Source organism: Pleurodeles waltl, chromosome 11 (genome assembly GCF_031143425.1).
Source record: "Pleurodeles waltl isolate 20211129_DDA chromosome 11, aPleWal1.hap1.20221129, whole genome shotgun sequence".
Classification (NCBI taxonomy): domain Eukaryota; kingdom Metazoa; phylum Chordata; class Amphibia; order Caudata; family Salamandridae; genus Pleurodeles; species Pleurodeles waltl.
In genome coordinates, this window is record NC_090450.1 from 170,023,784 (window position 1) to 170,047,873 (window position 24,090).

Consider the following 24,090-nt stretch of genomic DNA (forward strand, 5'->3'; position numbering starts at 1 on the left):
GAGTAGTTTGGGAAAATAAACGCATGAGACACAGACCTGAAGGAGCTAGAAGTCTTCCACCCACCACATGAAACATGCATCATCTGATACGGAACACGACTTGAAATGGGAAGTGAATGGGAGAGGGTGGGGTGGGGTGCAGCACAAACCAATCATTATGGAAAATGTATTCACCCTGTGACAGCTTATGAAAATATATATATAGGGAGGAAGCAAAAGAACGAGAATGAAGAAGCGGGTGCAGAACAGGAAAGGAATGGTATAAAGAGGCAGTGTTAGACTTTTCATCCTTGGCGTGGTCTCCCTTAACTTTTTGCCTCTGTTCCCCAGGTTGTTGATGTGTGCTGGACTCAGATTTTGCTGTTTTTGTTACTCTAGGCACTTTACCACTGCTAACCAGTGCTAAAGTGCAAGTGCTCCTTTACAAAATGTGTATGCAATTGGCTTATCCATGATTGGCATATTTGATTCACTAGTAAGTCCCTAGTAAGATGCACTAGAGGTGCCAGGGCCTATAAATCAAATGCTACTAGTGGGCCTGCAGCACTGGTTGTGCCACCCACATAAGTAGCTCTGTATTCATGTCTCAGACCTGCCATTGCAGTGCCTGTGTGTGGAGTTTTAACTGTAAATTCGACTTGGCAAGTGTACCCACTTGCCAGGCCTAAACCTTCCCTTTTTTTACATGTCAGACACCCATAAGGTAGGCCCTAGGTAGCCCCAAGGGCAGGGTGCAGTGTATGGTTAAGGTAGGACATATAGTAATGTGGTTTATATGTCCTGACAGTGAAATATTGCTAAATTCGATTTTCACTGTTGCACGGCCTGTCCCTCTCATAGGTTAGCATGGGGGCTGCCTTTAAATCTGATTAAAGTGTAAATTTCCTTTGGGAGCGGATGGACATGTGGAGTTTGGGGTCTCTGAGCTCACAATTTAAAAATACATCTTTCAGTGAAGTTGATTTTAAGATTGTTTGTTTGAAAATGCCACTTTTAGAAAGTGAGCATTTTCTTGCTTATACCATTTCTGTGACTCTGCCTGTTTGTGGATTCCCTGTCTGGGTCAGTTTGACAGCTGGGCTGGTGCACCTCACTCTAGACAGTGACACAAAGGGAGCTGGGGTGTAGTCTGCATTTCCTGATGAGCCATTTGTGCTAGGAGGGAGGGGAGGAGTGGTCACTCACACCTGAAATGGCTGTGCCTGCCCTCACACAATGCAGTCTCCAACCCCCTGGTGACTCTCTGGGGCCTGGCTTGGGCAAGGCAGTTTTTCACATTCAAGAGAGACTTTGCTTTGAAGTAGGCCTACTTCAAAGGAAAATTGGGTATAAGAAGGACACCCAAAACCACAGACGTTCGAACACTTCTGGAAACCAAGAGGAACCTCTGCCTGGAGAAGAGCTTAGGAAGAAGAGCTGCCCTGCCTGGGGCTGTGCTTTGTGGAGCGATCCTGCAGTTGCTGCTTCTGCCAGAGTAAAAGGGCAAAGCCTGGACTTTGTGTGCCTTCCATCTTGTGAAGATCTCCAAGGGCTTGATTTAGAGCCTGCCTCCTGTTCTTTGAAGTCTCAGGGACAGCAAAGGCTTCTCTCTGCCAGCACCTGGAGTCTCTGGAGAGACTCCAACTCTGCCCTGTGGTGCCCATCCAGTTCCTGGGACACTGAAAGGAGAAGCTGGCATCTAAGAGGAGGAAATCCACGTACTGAGCGCCGTGCAGGGAAAAGATAGACGCAACTCCGATCTGCGGCTGAAGAAACGACGCACCACCGGCTCTGTGGCTGAAAATCGACGCTCGCCGGAAACGCGGCCGAAGAATCGACGCACGGAGCTGGAGAAATGACGTGCAGCGTCGCTGACGGAGACTCAGAGATCGAAACCCGCGCTGCAAGGTTTTTTTAATCATCGTGAGGCTGGTTTTCCGATGCAAGTACCGCTGGGCGTGTAAAAACAATGCAAGGCCTGCCTGGACCCGAGAGTGCTGACTGGATCGGCGCATCGCTCTCTTGCGGAGAGAAGGAATGACGTGCCCTGACCCGACGAAAGGAGAAATGACGCAAGGTCCCGCTCGTGAGTGGAATCACTGCATCGCAAGCTCTTTTTGATGCACACTCTCCTGTGAGGGGACATTTTTGACGCACGGAAGGTACATTTTCACGCTAACAGTGTTAGTGTGTGTTTTAAACTACATAAAGACTCTTTTTGCTTTTTACTTGATAACGACTTGTGTATGGTGGATTTTTGTTGTTTCGGTCTTGTTTTGTTTAGATAAATATTTCCTATTTTCCTAAACCTGCGTTGTCTATTTGTAGTGTTTTCATTAAGTTACTGTGTGTGTTGGTACAAATACTTTACACCTAGCACTCTGAAGTTAAGCCTACTTCTCTGCCAAGCTACCAAGGGGGTAAGCAGGGAGTTACCTGAGGGTGATTCTTTTTTACCCTGACTAGAGTGAGGGTCCTTGTTTGAACAGGGGGTAACCTGACTGTCAACCAAAGACCCCATTTCTAACAGGCAGATGATACCTTTCCCCAATGGGGTTGCATTAATTCAGTAAGTTTGTGTCCCTGTTAGACTACTTGCTAAAGTGGTGCTGCCTTGTTATGAAAGCTTTTTTGATTTTCTATAATTAAGGGCTGACAGTTATAGATTTCATTATTTTAAAAAAGAATTTTTTAGAGCACAGAGAATTCCACAAATCAGATGACCACGTAGAAATCAAATTTTTGCTTTAGCTTCCTTCTCCTTGAGAGCTTGAAATGTCCTTTTTAGTTACGGTGTAGTGAATCGTAAGTGCCATTAGGGAGACACTGTTGCTGTTTTAGTGCAAGAGAAGGTCACAGGTCATAAATTTACAGTTTTTGCCAAAATGGTTTTTCTGGTGGTGTGCATTATGCCATGATTCATTTCGTTGTAATCATGCAACACTGACCTTTTTTCAGGATCATCGAGGTTGGAGCTGTGTAATTGGTAAATGTTTGTCAGGGATGGGAGCCCACCTATGCCACTACCTACACCACACCCTACACTCTGGACCTGCATTACCACTTTACACCAACATCTACACCTCTGGTACCATACACCGTATATGAACATATACACAATATACAACCACAGCTGTGCCCTACACCAGAAACCCAAGTCACCACCTCCACCTTTTCCTGTACCAGACACACCCTACAGCACACATCACCTGTAGCAGACAACCTACATTTTACACCACCTATACTCAACACCACACTTCAGATAGCACCACCACCTTCACATACTACCCGTAATCTCTGTGGCTCCCGGTTCCTTGTTTGTCTTTGGCAAAGAGCAGGCAGACGGGCTCCCTCAAATGCACTCTTGTTTTCCACACTACTCATGTTGCATCCTCCTTTTCAACTCATTTTCCTGTCCGAGTTGGGTGGGAGTGGGCAGCAAGTTATCTGTACTATGTCGCCCCAGCAAGCACACTTGACTTCCTCCTTTCACTCCCCCGGGCACCACCTGCCTACTAAATGTACAGAAATTACTGGCACTTTACAACACAACTGCTCTCTATTCACACCAGCAGAAGTTTCTTCATCCTCTAAACCGCTTGCAAATCACTCCTATCACCTTGACAGCAGGAGTAGTCAGCTGTGCTCCCCCATTACTGCCTCCTTGCTTCCACCCCATTCCTAAGTGGCTCCTTCACTTTCCTAGGCTCCTCATGCCTCAAGTGGGATTAGGCACAAGAAGCAGTCTCTTACCACCCTTCCATAAATTCTGCTGTAACTCGCATTTCACCCCCTCTTCACTCCAGTGGCACATCCCTGAAGCTCTACACTATTATCTACTCCTGAACTGCCATCTGTGTCCTCTACTACCAATTTACACCTATACCCTAAACCATTGCCTCCAATATATTGCATCCTCCCCCTTTACATACAACTTGCATCACCACATACAACTCATATTACCATCAGTAACTACACCACCACCTACTTCGTGCAGCAGTAGACCACTCTTTACCACCACTGTCTTCATACACCAAATCCCATGCACCTACTTCTATTCACTGCACATACCCTACAGTGACTGCACCATATGCACATACAAACGTATGTAAAAATACTTCTATATGCATATTCATATACAAACTTATACACAAATACATCCAAGATAAACACACATTAGAAACGGTATACAAAATATTTCATTTCGCATTATGTACGTTTGTGATGCTTCTCAATAAAACAAAAGCCTGTAATGTACCAGTAGCGTAACATATTTACTTTTTTGCTGTTTCCACCGAAACTCCAGGTGCATTATAAGTTAAAGCACCATATTTAGATATTAATTCCCTCAAATAGTGCCCCTCTCTGATTTACACAACATATCTTTGTAGTGATAAGATCACGCAGAAAACAACGGGCGCGGGAAGCCCCAAAGACGTTTTATTTCTGTGAGCGCCCCTGACACACAGGTCGCAGCAGCTTACAGCAAAGGTCGTTTGCGGACCTCTCCTCTCCGTACACAAACTAGCGCTAAAGTAAACATGCCACGACACACTTGCGCCACGAGGCGATAACACAGGACAATGTGCACGAGATGGCAGGGTGATTCACACACAAGCAAACACACAGTGTGACTTGCTGACAGGGAACTTCTAAATCGAATTCATGAGAATTATACAAAATTCGGAAGGAAATAGGCACATCGCTGCACTCTTGTAGGGGCTTGGACAACTTCCACACCTGTGTTGCTTAAGATAACAGATGACAAGGCTACTTCAGTAGCAAATTGAATGCGATAAAAAAGTGAAACCGAAAACTAATAAAAAAAATAAAAAAAAGATTTTCTTTGGTCCAGCGACTGGCGCACATACCGCTGTGGACGACCTGTCACCTGACATAGATCTACTTCTGGCTTCCTTCAGCTTTGTTAGAAAAGCCTTTCTTATTACACATAGTGGATACTTTGCTTCCTGTAAGCCCATTCTCATCACCCCATGTCTCAGTGCTGCACTGTCTCAGGAATGTTAAGCTAACGTTAAATGCAGTAAGTAAGGGTGTAAAATTCAAAACTTCACACTGATGAATACAAGTGACAAAGGCCCTTGTAATAACGGTGGGTGTAATAACCGCTGCAATGTTTTGCCAAGTGAGTTTTTAATCAAAAGTAATCCTTCATAAACAATATAATACAGTATTTCAAATTGGAGGGGAGGGGGTAGTTTTTCAGTGTTGCATGAAAGGCTTGGATTGACCTTCTTTGTTTCATTATGTGGACTTCGTTAGTGAAAAGTTTTCTTTTTTTGGGAAAAGTTTGATTTCGAGTTGGCTGTGGTTCCTCAACCTAAACTCTCTCTGGTGTACTTATAGTAATGTTCCCCAGCGTCAAAGCATCTGGAATTTCATTTGGCTCCCTAATAAAAAGATTGAGAGTTGGCTGTGGTGCCCTGGTCAAAACTCTCTCTGGTGTACTTACAGTAAGGCTCATACGATGCCCAGTGTCAAAAACTTTGGAATTTCATTTGGCTCCCAAATAAATATTGAATTAAAATCAAGCTATGGGATACCAAGCAGTATTTACCGCAGAAGACTCCATAGGAACTATTCTTGCAGAACTAATAAGCACAACAATATTATGTAACAAACATATTGTGTAAGGGTAATGCAGCTGGACCTGCCACAGTGCAAACCCACTGACTGTAACATGCCCAAATGGCCCAACCAAAGCAGCAACTAACAGCCTAAAATTAGCTCATAGGACTCTAGTCCTCAGAAAACACCACTGCCTTCGCTTTTTACATTAAAAGCTACAGCCTTGTTTATACAGTATTTGTCTAGTCCTTTGACTGTTCATATTTATGTTCTGCACAAAAAAACCACTATTGTTTGCAAAACTTCATTTGTGGAATAGACTCACTCCCTTTCTGGTGATTCCTTGAATTTGTGTAGTAAGACCATCAACATAAAAGGCAAGTTAACTCCATAAGAGGCAACTCAGAAGGACTTTCAATTTATTGTGATTCAGGCAACCTTGGCCACTTCAACGAAAGTGGTCATGTTTGGATATAGTCATTGTCAAATTCAGTTTTGTCACTTTTAGCCTACTGTGTTTGTATGTACTTCAGTGATCAAACACCCTTAGACCTAGGACCTCTCCTCGGCTTTTGAGCAAAGGACTTTATTTGCAGTGTCTGTACTCTAGATGTATGTTTATTATGGTAAAACCAGATTAAAAGTCTCAAAGTGCAAAATACTTTTGTTGAAATGTTCCAACTGGTTGAAGGTGGAAGACACAAACTGGCAGATTTTTTAGGTCTGTTATCCTAGACCTGCGATTCCATTGCACAGCCCCAGACTATGATTCAGATCTTTCTGCAGGCCAGAAATGAGTAGCACTGAAAGAGCAGCATGTGTTAATACAGCTGTAAAATATAATGCAGGTCGGTATTGTGCACAAACAACTGTGAATGTTTTCAGAAAGGATGTTTGTCTCAGGAGTGCATCTAAATAGACAGTACGGTATTTGTTTGAGAAAGGGTGCAGATTCGCCGGACGTGACTCGGAGTTATTGACTAAAGTTCTAATAACTCGGGGAATAAGTGATCTAAAACCACAAAATAACTCTAGACCTGCTGTCAGAGTACCTTGCTGTCCCACCTCTGTAGTCACACACTGTTGTGGTGTTAATATGTCCCAGTCGTGGAAAAAAAGGAGACCATATGCTTTCTAATGGCAATAATTAGTCAAAGCACTTATAAGTAAGAAGGCAAGGGAAAAATTGTGCTAAAAATTCGACCAGGTGGAATTGGGAGGGGGGGAGGCGGGGTGGGAGCCCTTACTCACGTCTTCAAGGGTAGCACACCTCTGAACCATCTAGTAGTGTCTGGCTCACACCCTGCTTGTGATTTCCCATCCCCTGTAATCTGTATGCTTTTTGCCATAATAAAATTCTCATGATAAAAAGATCCTGACGTGTGCTGTAAATTGTGAAAAGGAGATAAAAACAAAGAATCTTGTGGGGGGTGCAGATACACTACCTTGGTGTAAAATGTTTCAACATGCGAAGAGTAAGTAAAGCAAAAATATGCATGTGATGAAAAATATGCAGGTGGTAAAAACAGTTGCTATTACGAAAACCACATAAATGAACACAATTGCGAAAAAAACGTGAAAATTAACATGGGGATATACTACTATATGTGAATTGCAAAGAGGTTTCCAGCCAGAGGGGGGGCCCCAGTAAAAAATCTCAACATCCTGCACTTCTATTTTCTTGGTTTGCCAAAACAAGTGGTTCTCATAGGGCCAACAAACAGGACAAGAGCCTCACCCAGCAAACAGGATTCTCATTTCCCTGTTTCAACACGGGGTAGGCAACTGGAAGGGTAACATTTTCAGGGAATAAACAATACAAAGTCAAATATGTAGATGGATCTGTCACTGGTTAGGAAATATCGTTCATGTTTTGGAATAAATATATTGCCACTGAATCTCTTCATTTAGGCCCGTTATATGCTTTTGGTGTCTATATACCTGTCAATGTACCCTCCCTATCCAGGGCTGGTAGATTTGGGTGATAGTTTTTTAATAATGGTCCATAACATGTCACTTTCTCTGTGTCCTCTCTCAAGGACATGGGCTGTCATTCTTGTGGAAGCTTTCCTGCAGTGGATGGTGCTTCTGTGCTCACCAATTCTCAATGCGATCTTACGTGTAGTCATGCCAATGTACTTCATTTTACGAGGGCATTCTTTAAGATAAATCACGTTTTCAGAACTGCGATTGGTAAGTGAACGTTGTTCCCACTGATGGAGTAAGCCCAAATCCACGTATCTTGATTGTTTAGTTAGGAGCCCCACAGTGCATTGTCCACACTGTTAGTGTTGAATGACAGGTGGGAGATTCCAAAGGGTGTGTTGCTTGTTCACGGACTGTTGTCTGGTTCTTGTGTGAACTAGTCAATCTCTTATGCTCCTATTCCATCAGAAGGAAAACATTGTTTTTTCAAAGAACAGTCGTTTGGAAGTCAATATCCATCAATGTTTATTGATGATTTTCTTTATGGTGTTTGAAGAATTATTGAATGTTGTTGTGCAGATGAGGGATTCTGTTTCCTTTGGTAAGCTAGGGTCCAATAAGGATTCTTGCGGAGTATTCCGGGCATGTTTTTTAGCTTTTTATAATTACACCCACGGGATAACCCTTTTCCCGTATTTCCTCACCAGAGTGTTGGATTCGCATTTTAAGTTCTTCAATTTAAAACACTTTTTTCTCATGCTTAGGTACTGGCCTGCGGGAAGATTTTTCTTTGGGGCACAAGGGTGGGCACTGTTGAAGTGAAGGAGGCTATTCTTATCCAGTGATTTTGTGCACAAAGTAGGGGGCAGACCTCCATTCATGGCTTTAACTATCAGGTCAAGAAAATACACTCCATGAGTGTCTGAAGACATGGTGAAGGACAGGAAGGGATTCCTGTGGTTTAGCCAATCAAGGAACACAGAGTTCCTCTTCATTCTCCTGCTAGAGAATGAAAATATAATCAATGTGACAATGCCACAGATGTACTTTGACTCCATATGGGTTGTTAGACTAAATATATTGTTCTCTTTAAACCAATGCATGTAGAGGCATGCAGTGCTGGGATCAGATGTTCTCCCCGCTGAAGTCCAGTGTCATTGAAGATACAGCTGGTCTTCAAAGTTGAAGTAGTTCTCCGTGAGAGCCAGTCTTGCTAATTGCATGATCCAGTCAATGGGTGCAGCAGAAGCCCATCTGATGTTTTAGAAGGGTGGTGATTACTCTCAGGCTTTCCTCCTGAGGGACGCTTGTGTACAAGACCTCTACATCTAGCCAGATCATTCTTTCAGTTCCAGGGTCATATATTACTTCACTCAATATATTGAGGAAATTCTTGGTGTCCTTGACATAGGATCTCGTTTTCTTGACCAAGGGTCGTAGAAACCATTCAGTAATTTAGAAAAGAGGTTCTGAAACTGACTCAATTCCTGACACAATCCATCTACCTGAGAGTTGGGGTCTCCACTTGTGCCTTGTTTTTCTTGGGTAGACATAGAAATAATGTAAATGATTTTCCATCAGTCCAGTCGTTGTCCTTGACTTCATCCACCAGCTTCTTGATCTCATTCTGTAGTCTCCTTTTGGGATCTGCCATAAGGACCTCATAATTTGTTTAGTCTTTCATTAGGGACATGCAGAACTCCTGGTAGTCACTCTGGTGTTGAATCATGATGGCACCCCCTTTGTCAGCAGCAGGTTTTATTATCAAATGGGTCTTCTTGCCCAGTGTCTCCAGTGCACATTTCTCCCAGTTGGATACATTTTGGACTCCCCTATTCTTAGTGTCAAGAAATTCCACCTGTTTTGTTACAGCCTCCTTAAATGCTATCACCTCTAGTGATATGGTGGACAGGGGAGGGGGAAGAAATGAGTTCTTGCGTAGGTCAGTGTAGCCATCTTCCACATCTGTCCGTCGTTTATTTTGGAAGAAATCTTTCACCATGGTTTTGTGAAAAAAAAGTCAGCCAGTTCGCACCTCAGTTTAAACTTGTCCAATCCTTGTGTAGGGAATAAAACCTTTATTAAGATTGCAATCTCATCTTCAGTTAGTCTTTCATTTCTCAAATTCACCACTGTGCCTTCAGGGTGCTTGGGACTGGTTGGGGTGCCTTAGTTTTGCTCTATCTTTGAATGCCATCTCTTCCTGGGGTTTCCCACTGAACTAGACTTCCTCTTTCTTGGCTTCTCCCTAAAAATGAACTTTGGGTTGGAAAAAGGGGGCCATTGGTGGACCTAAAGGTTGGGGCCTCAATGGGTTCTGCTAAAAGCACATTTGATGGGCAGGAGGGTGTTGGAAAAAGGGGCTTGAAACCCCCACCACTTGTTCTCCTGCCTCCCCTGTTGCTGGAGTTTGAGCCATCGCTTGACCACCCGTCAGAGTAAGATGACCATGAGTTGCTCTTTTGAGAATTTTGAGACAGTGTCTTGTCTCTTATAGTCAACCCTGATGTAAGGTAGAGTCGCTAGTGGGAGAATTTAGTAATGTCTTTCTGCAGTTTGTTGATCTTACTATGCATCAGATAATCCTTAAGCTCTGTGATCTCCTCCAGTTTATTCTTGAAAACTGTAATTTTAACCTGGCTGCTCAAGAAATCCTTACTGGATTTAATTTTAACCAGCCTTGCATCGGATAGACGTTTGGCCGTGTTGATGATCAGAATCAGCCAGTCCTGTGAGCCATCTCTTTTACCCCATCCCTTAATGAACCTACATCACTCTGGAAGGACTCTTTCAAGTTACCCTTGATCTTGCCCATTTTGCTTCTGCCTTTTGGTCCTTTTTTGCCTCAGGAATTGTAATGCTTCTCCTTTGAACTCTCAATATACCTGTACCTTCTGTAGCGCCCTCCCCAGTCCGGGAGCATGTCAATAAATACGCCACACACAGAGCCCTGTAACAGATGTCTTTATTCTTCAACTTAGTATTGCGCTCTGCACACACTGTGTCATAACTTTTATAACCACACTTAACACCTCCCATCCGATTATGGCATTCCTGTCTAGAGTCCATCCAGGACCGCGAGGGCCCTAGCGCGCATGATTTCAAAGATGCTACACCATCTACTCTTCCCTTTGGCACTCTGAAGCAGATTCTAGTGGCATATAAAGAGCCTTACAAATTACCATTAAATAAATGACTAAGGGCCAGATGTAGGAACCGTTTTGCATGTCGCAAACTGCGAAAAAGGCACTTTGCGCCATGCAAAACGGCCATTGCGATGCTGATTCACATTTTGCGAGTCGGTACCGACTCGCAAAATGTGAATCCGACTCGCAAATAGGAAGGGGTGTTCCCTTCCTATTTGCGACTCGGACCGCAATGCAGAATTTCTTTGTGACCGCGAAAGCGGTCGCAAAGCAATTCGCAGTTAACACCCACTTGAAGTGGGTGGTAACTCATTCGCAAACGCCCTTTGTGAATGTCGCTAAAAATAATTTTTCAGAGCAGGCAGTGGTGCAATGGACCACTGCCTACTCTGAAAAAATGAAACCAAATGGTTTCATTATTTTTTTGTATTGCAACTCGTTTTCCTTTAAGGAAAACGGGCTGCAATTCAAAAAAAAAAAAACTGCTTTATTAGAAAAGCAGTGACAGACATGGAGGTCTGCTGTCTCCAGCAGGCCACCATCCCTGTGAGTGCAGGGACTCGCTATGGGGTCGCAAAATGCGACCCACCTCTTTAATATTCATGAGGTGGGTCTTTGCGACCCCATAGCGAGTCGCAGAAGGTGTCTGAGACACCTTTCTGCATACAATTTTGCGAGTTGCAAATTGCGAGTCGGTCTGACTCACAATTTGCAACTCTCAAAATTTGAGTTTACTACATCTGGCCCTAAGTCCTGCACTTATACTAAATTCAATGAATACATTTTTATTTGAAATAAAAACACGTCAATTTATTAACATCATTTGTAGGACATGTACGGGTTTTTAGCATCAACTTTTTCTGGACTTTTAGACAACAGAACTTTGCATTCTGCGACTGATAATAGCCTTGCCATTGTCATGGTATATTTAGGCTTAGAAATCTCAGCATTCAATACACTACTAGTCAAAAACCCAGGACTGCCTGAAGGTGTCACACATGTTGCAGGGAGTCTAACAGCTAGGCAAGTGTGCCTTAAGTGAGTTGTGCATTTCTGAATATTATGAATGAATTGAGGGACTTAAAAGCGAAACAGCTGCTCCGATAGTGTGTCCCAGTGCTACAGAACAAAGGTACCTGACAAGGTAGAGAACGAAAAGCAACCAGGCTTTCAACATTTTCCTGAATCGCATCTCATTGCTGGCATGGCAGTGGACAGGAGGTATGTTATTCCAGTCCATAACTGCTAGTAAGGAAAAAACAACCTCCCTTCCTGGTACGCCTGATCCTGGATGCCTTAAACAGATCTACATCTGATGATCCCAAGGTTGTAGGTGGAGCATAGTGTTGAAACCTCTTTGTGAGATATTTGGCACCGGGATAGAGAAAACATCTGTGTATTAACACCAGAGCTTTAAACCAGATACGCTTTTGTATCGGCAGCCAGTAAAGTTGCTTAAGATGGTAAGATATCAACGCATGGTAAGGTGTCTTAAGAAATACCCAGACAGGGCCCGGAAGGCGAAGGTACAGAACATCAGAGCATGAGCTACTTTTTTGCAAGTTTAAAAAGGTATTTGGTCTGATAATTTGTTAAGTGAGCATGGTAGGGCAGCCACGAACCAACAACTGATCTCTAAACGGAAAGGTGCTTCTTTATCAAACTTCATGCCCGAGTTTCTAACAACTGTTGAAGGTCAAGGGGGATTGGTCAAATCTACCAGCCACCATTCATTGGAACAAACCTCCTGTGCACCTCCAGAGAGCAAGAAGTCTGTCTTTCCCGAATTGCATTTTAGATTGTTTCATTTAGTCTAAGATAGTGATAGTGATAGGACATGCATAAAGGTGTGTGGAAGCACGTCTTTGCCTATCAAAGAAAACAGCTGTGTCTCGTCCGCATAAGCAACAAAGCTACTACCAAGGGACTGAATCAGTGCGACCAAAGGGGCCATATAAACACAAAGCAGTGTGGGGCTAATTGAGGAACCTTGAGGCATCCCATACTTGAGTGCCTTGCTCCTTGATGAAAACGTGGCGACCAACACTGATTGCTCTTTGTCACAAAGTAAGGACTGTACCCATCTTAATGCTGGACCACAAATGCCCACATCCACTAACCACTTCAGGGGCGTGGTGTGAAATACGGTATTCAACCATGCCAATAAGTCTAAAAGAATTATTGTGACAGTCTTACGCTGGACTAATGCGATTTTAAAGGCTGTTTACACTTCCAACAGCTCTGTTTCTGTACTGTTTATAGCTGCCAAGGTTTCATATTGCTATGTGTGACATTTTCATAATTTCAGTGTAATTTAGATCTGCCTAAAATACCTCTTGTCCACTGTGTTCATCATCCTAGCACCAAGACACCTCCAGGTATTTGTTGGGGTTTAGAAAACTTTTAACATAACATAGCTTCCAAAACGCTATCATACCTTTTATACAAAGATGTTGATAGAGAATTTTCCAGAGTTTATAATCAGGTGTAAAAATCCAGAAAACAATCTAAAATTCCCTTATATGTATGTTGTTCATTGCTTAGTTTATCATGGGCATTATTAAGTTTAGATTGTTGCTTTTGACTTTAAGAAAACTTGCCAATAGTTTGCCTGCATTTTTATGGCCCCCATAACATTTAGCATTAATTTATAATGAAGTCCAACAAGCTCAGTGTATGAGTGACATTTCAACGACTATGAGTGACACTTTCTTGGAAGCAAAATCAAGCGATGAAGACAAGGGAACTATATAAATATCAAAATATATTGAGAATCCTAAACCTCCCGTTGTACACCAGCGCCACCGTGTGACCTTTGATAAACATTACTCTGAGCTTACCTAGCAGAATAAGAAACTGGAATAAGAAGGTCTTACCTCACTTCAGGACTTGCCTGATAATCTGAAGCAATGTGGTAATGCAGGAAAATGACCAGAAATGCGTTATTCTAATGCGAAATGCGTGACACTTGACAGGGCTGTGTGTTGGTGTCTGAAACTGGGGCTGTCTGGATGCAGGAGATTATCCTGTTTCATGTATTCAGTTATTTGAATATTGATTAGTTTCTCCAGCATCTTTGGGGCTGCCGGAAGAAGAGAGATAGGCCTCAAGTTTGATAGGATGGTAGGATACACAGAGGGTTTCTTTAAGAGAGGCACCTGCATCACCTTAGCTTGCTTCCAGGTGCAGGGGACCGAAGCTGTATCAAGGGAAGGGTTACATACCATGTTGACAACAGAATTAATGACACACAGGGTTTCAGTTAGTACAGGAGGAGGGCAAGGATCACTTGGGGATCTGAATTCACACCCAAGAATGGCTTCTGCAGACTGCTCTAAAGTGATGTGTTGAAACTCAGAGAGGGTACAACCCACTCTCCAGGTATGTACTGTCGGCATTTCCCCCTTAGTGCCTTCCTTGCCAGGAACAATAAATTCTGCATAGATTTTTTTCGATTTTATCATAAAAAAAAAACTGGAAAGATTCTCCCAAAGCTCTAAATAAGGTGACATTTCTATATTACAGGATTTGGGTTGCCGAAATGATTTGGAAGATTGCACGATGTTCATTCTGAGATAAGCAAAAAAATATGCTTTGCTGTAGAATTTCAGGGCATTTGTGTAAGCCTTCTTGCCATACAAAGCATAACCTCTACCCAGTTTCTGTCAAGATGCTTACTTACATTTAATTTTTTTCCATAGCGAAAGCCAGGGAACTGCTATTGCTGATTAAAAGTAGTGGAATTTCACTTGGAATTATTCCACCACCCACAGTTGTGAATGTTTCTGGGCCGAAATGATTGGGTACTTACATTCCTGACCTGATTATTCTGGGTCTGGAGAAACTAGACCGTGTTCGAAGCTACAGGGCAGGTGCTGGGGATGGGATCGCAGCTCATATTCGACTGACCCATAAAACAAGTGCTCCCCAGACAGGTTGAAGCCTGCCCTGTCTCACAACCACCTCGCCACCATCCCAGTAACCAATGACTCATGCTGACACTTTCCATTTGTACGGAGCAGATGGAATTTTCAGCAATTTTAACCCCGGAATCACGAAAAAAAAGACTAAAAATGTCCCAGGATCTCTGGGCCTGTGTAATTACTCCACAATTTTGTAGAAAATGTGTAATCTCCCTTTTTTGGTCCTGGGATTCTGGCTAGCTGGTATTCCCACACCAAAATCTATTCACTTGTAACTAGGACCTAAATCTTGGAGGTTAAAAAACAGACTTGAATTAGTATCTGAAGCTTGATTTGGGACAACTTGAGATCCTTCTGACAACATCAGTTTCCCTCTGTTAAACCTGTCATCTTTGGTGTGGTTTTCTCCTAAACCTTTTGCCTTCACCTCTCTTGTTTTCTGAATTTATTTTTTGCTGGCATTAGGAATCTGGGCGCCTCACCACTGCTAACCAGTGCTAAGGTGCTTATGCTCGTTCCCTAAAACATAGTAGAATTGACTTACACCTGATAGGCATATTTAATTTACTTATTAGCCCTCAGTATATGGCACTAAGTGTATGCAGGGTCTGTAAATTAATTGCTGCCAGTGGGCCTGCAGCACACATTGTGCCACCCGCTTAAGCAGCACTTTAAAACATGTCTCAGGCCTGCCATTGCAGCCTCTAGTGCAGTTTTAAACTTCCAATTCAACTGGGCAAAATAAACCTTTTACCAGGCCTCAACCTTCCTTTTTAATCCCTATAAGTCACCCCTAAACTTAGTGCTAAAAAGCACAAAGGACAGGGTGCATTGTATTTAAAATGTAGAATGTGTTTTTAAGTTTTACATGCCCTAGTGGTGAAAATGCCTACATTCGTCTTTCACTTCTGTAAGTCCTATCCTTCCCATTGGATAACATTGGGTTAGCTTATTACATTTTATAAATGCTAACCTTTGATTGGGAGCTGGTATAAATTTAATATTTGGTCTCGAATTGTAAATTTAAATTCTCTTTAATGGTAAAGTTGGGTTCTAAATCACAATTCTTAAAATACCGCTTTTAGTTAGTTGGCATTTTCCTGCCTTAACTATTTGGTGCCAACTGCCATGGTCCTGGGTCACATCACTGTGAATAGCTTAGCTGTTGGCTTTTTACATATTCCTCCCAGACAGTGAGACAAATGGGGACTAGGTGTTGGCAGGATGCGCCATACTCCAAAGGGGCTGGTGCACCACTGTTCCCTATCCCACTTACATTTCAAAAGGCTGCTTGCAGCACACACACGCAAAGGAACCTGACATTAATCTTTTGTCACCCCAGACCTTTTGGAGCCTAGGAAAGGGAAGGCAAGGCAAGGGAAGAACTTTCCAGAACCAAATGTAGGGGAAGCCAGGGTGTTGTCCCACTTCAAAGGCTGGCATCGGGTATAAATATTGGACCCTCAGAACAACTCTTCAGTACATTCCTGGACCTGTGGAAGACTTAAGAAGGACTGCTTAGACCTCAAGAGAAATTCCCCACTGCTTAAGGCCTGCCCTGTTCTCCGGAGGACTGCCATGCTGCTACCAGAGGACTGCCCTAGTGTTTGAGGCTTGCCTTGCTGCTTGAACCTAAGACTACCAGAGTGGTTGCAAGGGCTAGTTGCCTGACCTCCTGTTTGAGCTACAGAGACATAGCAAGGTCCAGAGACCACGAACCTGGCCTCTGCTGGAGTGAGTCCTAATCCCCCCGGTCGTGGAATCTTGGAAGTGGGGTTACAGGTGCTGCTCCTGCCTAAACCAAAAAATTGAGGCTTAAAAAGCTTTTCACTAAAAAGTGGCAGAAGAATCAACAAGATTAGGACCCACCTGCCAACTGATCCGCCCAAGGTGCATCCCTAGTCAGCCTGACTTTGTGGTAGCTACCGCTCTGTTCTTCTCTGCAGCAGCAAATCTTGCCTTCCCGACGACGGCTACTCCTCCTTAGACACAGCCTGCTGTCTTGACCCACTGAACTCCTACCTCCTTCTTGACTTTTCTTTGAAAATTTCTTCTGAGTCTGAAGCTAAGCAGAGAACAGGCCCAATTCACCTCATATACCCTACACACATTCAATCGCGGTCAACTTTTGAGTTTCCCCAAGTCTTGTGTAACCAGATACCCACAGGTGGTCCTTTGATCTTTTAGGCGCTAGAGTTCTCTAAAAAAAAAAAATTCATTACTGCAATTATAGTGATTGGATTTTTTTGTTATGTGTCATTTTATTTATTAAAATGTCTCCTATATTTCTAAATTGGTGTGACAGTTGTCTTTCATGGTAGTTTCACTTTATTACTATCTGTGTGCTGCGAAAATTCTTAACCCTATAACTCTAAGTTAAGCCTGAGTGCTTTTATGTTAAGCTACCAGAGAGTTAAGCAATGGTTAATTTAGGGACTTTTGTGGTTCCCCGTGACAAGGACTGTGGTTGTTGCTTGATAAGGGGTTCACCTCAACCAACAACCCCGTTTATTACGCCTACCTATTGTGTAGCGACATATTTTCCCATTCTACATCACTGTGTGTATATTTCCTTTTCCACATTGCCCTCTGCCCCCTTTTCATCTCTAAACTGTTCATCATCCCGTGTTGTCATGAAACCCAGCACCCAGTGCTCCCCTTAGTCATCCCTGCTGTTGTTGAACAGCACCTCATCTTTCACACCCTAGGCTGTTCTTTATCACGCTGTCCCTCTCCCTGAGGCACAACACTCTTGTAGCACCTGCGGGGGAGTGTTATGTCTGCCAGTTCACTTGTGTGCTTTGATGCCTGATTGTCAGTGAGTTTTGTATTCTGGAGGTTGCTAATCTAAGTGTAGATGCGTTGGTCTTTGTGCCAGCCAGCAGATTCTGTCTGGGCGTGTATATTATGTGCCTCAATATTGCCTGCATCAATTATTGCCTAACTTGTCACTTACATGTGTTTTAGTATGCCATACTGTGTGAATCACTGAGACTGCCTTCAAGTTCCTCATATGACATACATCCCTGCTGTTCTTACCTTTAATGGATTTACCACAATGTATTTTTAATTAGATGGAAAACATCAAAAGACAATCAGCTACCAACTTTCAAATGCTCCACCATCAGGAGGCAGCTGGACTGTGGCTCCTAAAATGGCAGCTGAACAAATGGATGTGGATGGCTTACCAGATATTACCTGTGATTTTTCAGTTGCATGTGAAAAGGTAATTATACCTAATATTTGATCAATCTTTAGTATGTCTGTTGGCTTTCATGCTATATTCACATGCCCCTGGGACCAAAGAGCGCAGGGTTTGATAATTAGCCAACTATCGAGTTTTTCATGCAATGACGTTCAGGCCATATTCTCCAAAGTGGTTTCTTATCTCACAAGTATACATGACTCACAGGTTAACTCTCAAGTTTGTTCCAAGTTATTGGATTATTTTATGCATTTGAGCCTGCATTTAGTGTAAGCATTCTATATTCTAAGTTGATAGCTGTTTGGTTTACAAAACCAAATGATCTCATTTATTACCAAAGCAGCTCCTCAGTAGAGAAATCGTTATCTGGCCCGCTAGCCTAAAAAAAATATATAAATATATGAATATGTGTATAGTCACTGAAAAAACAGTGGTTGAAGGGGCATTATAGTTAGTTAACAATGTCAGTTAAAACATACTGTTTAAATGAACAAAACCACTGACATTCACCAGAAATAGTTATCTCAAGTAACTATAACTCATTCCTAAAAGTAACTATGCTTCACACCCCTGCCATGTAATGTTGTCATCAACGATGTAATTTCCGATGTTTCAGTGATTTTTATCAATGATGTCATAAGTGATGTAATATGTGAGGTCATAAGCAGCGCATGTCAAGGGTGCAAGTTCTAGTTACGTTATGGCACAAGTTAAAGATACTTGAGATAACTATCTTGTGAATTTCCGTGCTTTTTTTCTTTTAAAATCGTCCCATTAGCCTTTACTACCATATACAACATCAACTCCACGCAGTGCACAGCCTGCTGCCAGGTCCTGTGTCCAATCCCAAATGGGAAGCCAGTGCCCCTCCCCCTGCGACCTTTGGTCGTGTGTAGTGTGGAATTGGCTGTAGTACGCCAGTGACTTGCTGTGCACAGCCAAAGCCGTCTAGCCAACAGCCTATTTTTATGAACCCATCACAGACACTGAGGCCAAGCCCCCTTTTGTTTTTTCATTGACTCCATTGGAGATTCTTGGGATTGTATAGACCCACAAGTCCTCATGTCCCGAAACGGCAGCTGCAGCATGTCTCTTTATGTTGCAGTGGGCCAATTACAGTGTGAGCTCGTGCAGGAGCACTCGCTTCTGCAGGAGCGAAGCAGCCAACAGGAAAAAAGAAAACCCTCAACCAATCAGACCGCTCTCTTTTTTTGTTTTTTTTGGTGCGGTGCTGGACCCTAGCTAGCGTCTTGGAAACACAGTTGTCCATATACAATATTTTTGAACCTTAATTTCTCAAACACTACACCAAATCACGGCATGCTTTCTGGTCCAAGTTCGAGCTTTATGCTAAATATGGTGTAATTCCATTCAGGTGTTTTCACTGTATTGCTGTTCAATTTTCCTATGGAAAAATAAATGGTGAAATTAAGGTTTGGGACCCTCCTTTTTCTCGGCCCGCTTGATGTACCACCACAAACTTTCAAGAAAGGAGCTGAAGTGGTTGAACTGTCTTTGGAAAAGGGAAGCAATATTTTCTGTGAAGTTTCCCATACCTTGGGTTTCAGCTATAAGCCCAAGCTTTGGTTACAGTGTTTGTCTCCGACCTTGACTCTGCCAATGGACTCTACTCTAGAATACACCTGTTAACATTTGTGGAAACTATAGAGAATTTAGAATGTGGATGCTAGACCGTTTCTCAGCCTACTGATGCTGCCTCTTCTGCCCTAACTACCAGTAGCTAGAAGTATCACCTTTTGGGCTGAAAGTCCCCTTTAAAACTATGTGTATTTCACACTGATCAGTCCTTGGGATCGATCCAGTCATCCTTCAAAACAATACCTCACGAATCATCAATCTAGATCTTTGCCCTCAAACTGGCAGCTTTATTCACTGTACATCAGTTTGTGAAGACTTAAACAGGGGTGGCATTCAGTTCCATCCGGAAAACTAAACTTTGGTACTAATTGCCTGCTTGAATATACAGTATTGACAATCAGCCAATTTCAAATTGACATTAAAGACCTGGCTCTTTCCATAATTATAAACCTGAGATGCACACTATGATGTTTACAAACTGGTAAGTAGATTTGTGCAGCTGTGCAAGTTCTCACATTCACATGATACTTTATGAATGTGCACTATGATGCAGGCGGCACCATATTTGGAGCATATCTTTGAATTTCGTACTCCTCAACCAACATCTCCAACATATGAAATAACACATCCAACATCCTTCCAATCGCTAATTCCCACAAAGGCATGTAGAAACCTATGAAAATCACAACACTTGACTTGGTTGAGAGGTTTTAAGTGCTATTCAAATGCTCTAGTTAAATACAATCAAATATAACACATGGCAGTGGCAATTACGGACAACAATGCCTCTTTCCCTTTTGTAAAACCGTGTAAAGATGTGTTATTAAACGTAATGGTAGTTCTTGGGCTTGTATACATGAGTTTAATCATACTGGAAAATGTCCTGCCAAATCCATGCCAAGGTACAGTTTTGAATACAATTTGCCAATTGAACTTTACAAAAGATTTTTCTGCTTCTAAAGCAATCCTTGCCATTAGTGAGTTGTAAGTAAATGTATGTGATATTATTTGTGTTATAGCAAGTGTCTTCGCATTATTAGATGGTAAACTTACATTTATAAAGCCGAACTGGTCAGGTTTAATAGGAGAGGTACTGGCTGCAGCTTCGAGACTTTGTAGAAGAAGAAGTTAGGCTTACTTTAGAAAGGCCTGAGTTTTTTATTTATTTAGAATATAGCATATATAGATTACCTCGGGCAAAATGACACAACAGACACCTAAAAGGGAAGATAACACCTGGTACAGTACATATTGGTGGAACAAACAAGTATGACAAGACAAGTAGAGCAAGCCAAATGCTCGATTTAGCCATGTTTACCTTAAAGCTTGATACATTGCGAAGTCATTCAGGCTAGACACCAACCGCCGGAACGAAAGTTGCCAGGTGCGAGAGGATGAGTAGGAGGTTGTCGGCAAACAAGTTGATCTTATGTTTCTGACTCCCAAAGGGTATGCCCTCTATGCTGTCAGAACGCTAGATGATGATGGCCAGGGGTTCTCCCGCTAAAGCCAAGAAGAGGGGTGCAAGGGCAACCTTGTCTCTTGCCTCTCCGGACAGTGATTGGTTGGGTAAGCTACCAGAGCTACATAGGAGGTCATAATTCTGGAGCTCATAAAGGGTGTCCAAGCCTATTCTAGTCAAAACCTGTGTGGAGAAAGTCCCAGTTAACCCGGTCGAAAGCTTTCTCTGTGTCAAGCAACAGAAGGCATGCCGGGATATTGTAACAATGTGCTTTTTATTCTACATGTGCAACCTGATGGATGATGTCAGCCCCCTGTCTATTGTGGATGAAACCTACCTGATCCTGGTCTATAAGGTGTAGGAAATAGCGCTCTAGCTTAGTGGCCAAAATTTTAGTAAAGGGTTTTGTGTCAGTATTCACTAAAGCAATAGGGCGATCAGAGGAGCAGAGCATCAGTTTTTTTCCCGGTTTGGTATCAGTGAAATGTCTGCGTCGGCCATGGATGGTTTGAGGACAGTCACGTGTAAATGAGTTAAACAGACGTACCAGGCATTTGCCCAGCTCGGAAATAAATAGCCTGTAGAATCTAACCGGTATGCCATCCAGCCCATGTGTCTTGGCTGGTAACGAGGCATGGAGAGCTAAACTGAGTACCTCCAATGAGATTGGCACCTACAATAACTCTGCATGTTGGGGATGTAGGGGCTCCCACTCACAGGTCGCCAGATAAGCATGGATGAGCACCTGTGGGACCACTTCGCAATTGTAAAGGGTTTGGTAATAATGATAGAACGCTTGTCGCAATCTGAGATCGCCCAGTCTCCCGCCACCATGTGCAGATGGCGATATGTGCTTTTGCCTGAGCTTGGAGCAATGTATGGGCCTGAGTGTACCCCCTTTGTTGCCCCTTCGTAGTACTTTTGTTTGAGTGCCAAAAAGGAGTGCTCTGTTCGTCCTGTGTGCCCGCATTGCCCCCACAGCACTGGTAGTTGTGTCTCGATTCGCCGGGCGCCAGCTTGTCTTGGTGCTCTAGCATCTATATTTCTGCAGACAAGTCATCCCCAAATATATGCATCTCTCTGTTTCGGGCTATGGCTAATGAAGATATTATCCCCAAATAGCGACCTTAAGTCCACACTGTAGCGTGGGTAGTTAGAAGTCCTGTTACATGTTGTGTGTGAAATAGTTAACTGTGCCCTACGGATCTCCTCCACTTTGACCGGGACACAGAGAACTCTTGGGGCTAGATGCCACCGCAGGGCAGTCCTGGCGTGCAAGGAGAAGGTGACCACTTTAACTCAACGTGTGCATGGTTAGAAATGGAGATGTCACAAATCTCAGCAGTGTCTAAGGTGCATTGAAGAGAATGTGACACAAAGAGATAATCAATCCTAGAATAAGAAATGTGGACATGGGAATAAAAGAAGTAATCCCTAGAGTCAGGTTGTTTATAACACCAAGCATCTATGAGACCCAGGTCTAGTATCTCCCTTTTCAATTGGGCTGTCATGGCCCTCGTGCCCTGATAGGAGGAAGAAGTTCTGTCCATGGCAGAATCCCATACCAAATTAAAATTCCATACCACGATCATGTCCCCCGCAGCCCCCTGTAATTGTTCGTGTAGGACTCGACGGAGATGTGAGTCTTCAGAAATGTAAGGGGCATTGAGGTTAAACAGTGTGAGCTTCTGTTTCCTTCGAGTCATGTGCAGGGTCAAAAAAAGTCCCTCTTTGTCTTGTATGACTTTAGTGATATTGGATCCAAAGTGTGATTTACAAAATATACCCACACCCGGTGAGTGCCCAGTATCCTACGGGGTACTTAAGATGTCTATCCACTCATCGTAAGCGGGTCTCTTGTAAAAAGACAATGTCAGGATCATGGAGCAGGATATAGCTCCAGGTTTGCTTACACTTGTTTGGAGAGTTGAGGCCATGGATATTTAGGGAAAGTAGCTTAATACCCTTACTGACCACAGGGACTGGACTTAGCTGATTGGCTCCCTGAGTCCCTGCTGCACCTTAGACCCCCCCCACCTGCTCTAGCCCCTTAAGTTTGTGGAGGGAAGCCCAAGACAGCCACCTCCATTTTGTGAGCCTCTGTGCATCTCCCCTGTGTCCTGATACATCCCAGTGTTTAAGGATTGCAAAAAGACCTAGGTAAGGAGCCCTGAGATTTTTCTGGGTAAATAGTATTATTTGTTCAAAAGTGTTTATTTCAGCTACCTGTGTCTGTTTTACTGTGGACTCTCTGTGTTTCAGGCAGCCTGGCCTCTTTTAAAGGAGTGTTTTTTTTTATATTAGTTTTTGCCGTGACTGTGTGAATTGCCTTGCTAGTTTGTGGCACACCCCCTCCCCCCCACCCTCCCCCCCCCCCTTTTTTCTCTTCTAAGTAAAAAGGATACATACATCTTGCAGAGTGTGTTTTTAGGAGACTGTTTTAATCTGTTTCTGTGATTTTAAATTGTGCTCAAAAACTGTCTGCCCCCCTGTATTTTTGCCTTTAAAAAAGCCCTATTTTAGAGTACGCACCCAGCACTATTCCAGTGTATGTTACTTAAACAATCTCTCCCTTACCTGGAAAGTAGACTCTGCTAGCTTGGAAGTGTGGATTCAGCCTGTCTGTATCCAAGGAGTTTCTGAATAGAGCAGCAGTTGCCTTTCCCCCTGACCACAGGGACTGGACTTCAGTTAACTTGCTCCTTATATAAGTTCCTATTGGTTGTTGCATATGTTGTTGTGATAGGTTGTTGGGAGATGGTCTTTCATTGGTTGCTGGCTTCAGGGCTGCGGTTATGATTGGTGGATAGGGCTGGGAATCTGATTGGCTGTTGGTTCTAGGGCTGAGATTCTGATTTGCTGTTGGTTCTAGGGCTGTGATTGGTGGATAGGGCTGGGATTCTGATTGGCTGTTGGTTCTAGGGTTTTAGGGCTGTGATTGGTGGATAGGGCTGGGATTCTGATTGGCTGTTGGTTCTAGGGCTGTGATTGGTGGATAGGGCTGGGATTCTAATTGGCTGTTGGTTCTAGGGCTGTGATTGGTGGATAGGGCTGAGATTCTGATTGGCTGTTGGTTCTAGGGCTGTGATTGGTGGATAGGGCTGGGATTCTGATTGATTGCTGGTTTTAGGGCTGGGGCTGTGATTGGTGGTCAGGAATAGGGCTATGATTGGTGATTAGGCCTGGGTCTCCCATTTGTTGGTTGAATCAGGGCTTGAAATTGGATTGGCTAGGGTTAGGACCAGCTCCTTATTGGCCAGT

The 24,090-nt window shown here is 43.2% G+C and overlaps 1 protein-coding gene across 3 annotated transcripts in view; it reads left to right on the forward strand.

Moving 5' to 3' along the window:
* Positions 1-24,090, forward strand: part of ERICH6 (glutamate rich 6) — a 176,012-nt gene that overhangs the window by 95,016 nt on the left and 56,906 nt on the right. For all 3 annotated transcript variants that reach the window (XM_069213356.1, XM_069213357.1, XM_069213358.1), the window contains exon 9: positions 17,638-17,789. In XM_069213356.1, the coding sequence (XP_069069457.1) occupies positions 17,638-17,789 (152 nt within the window). The remainder of the gene's footprint in view (positions 1-17,637; positions 17,790-24,090) is intronic.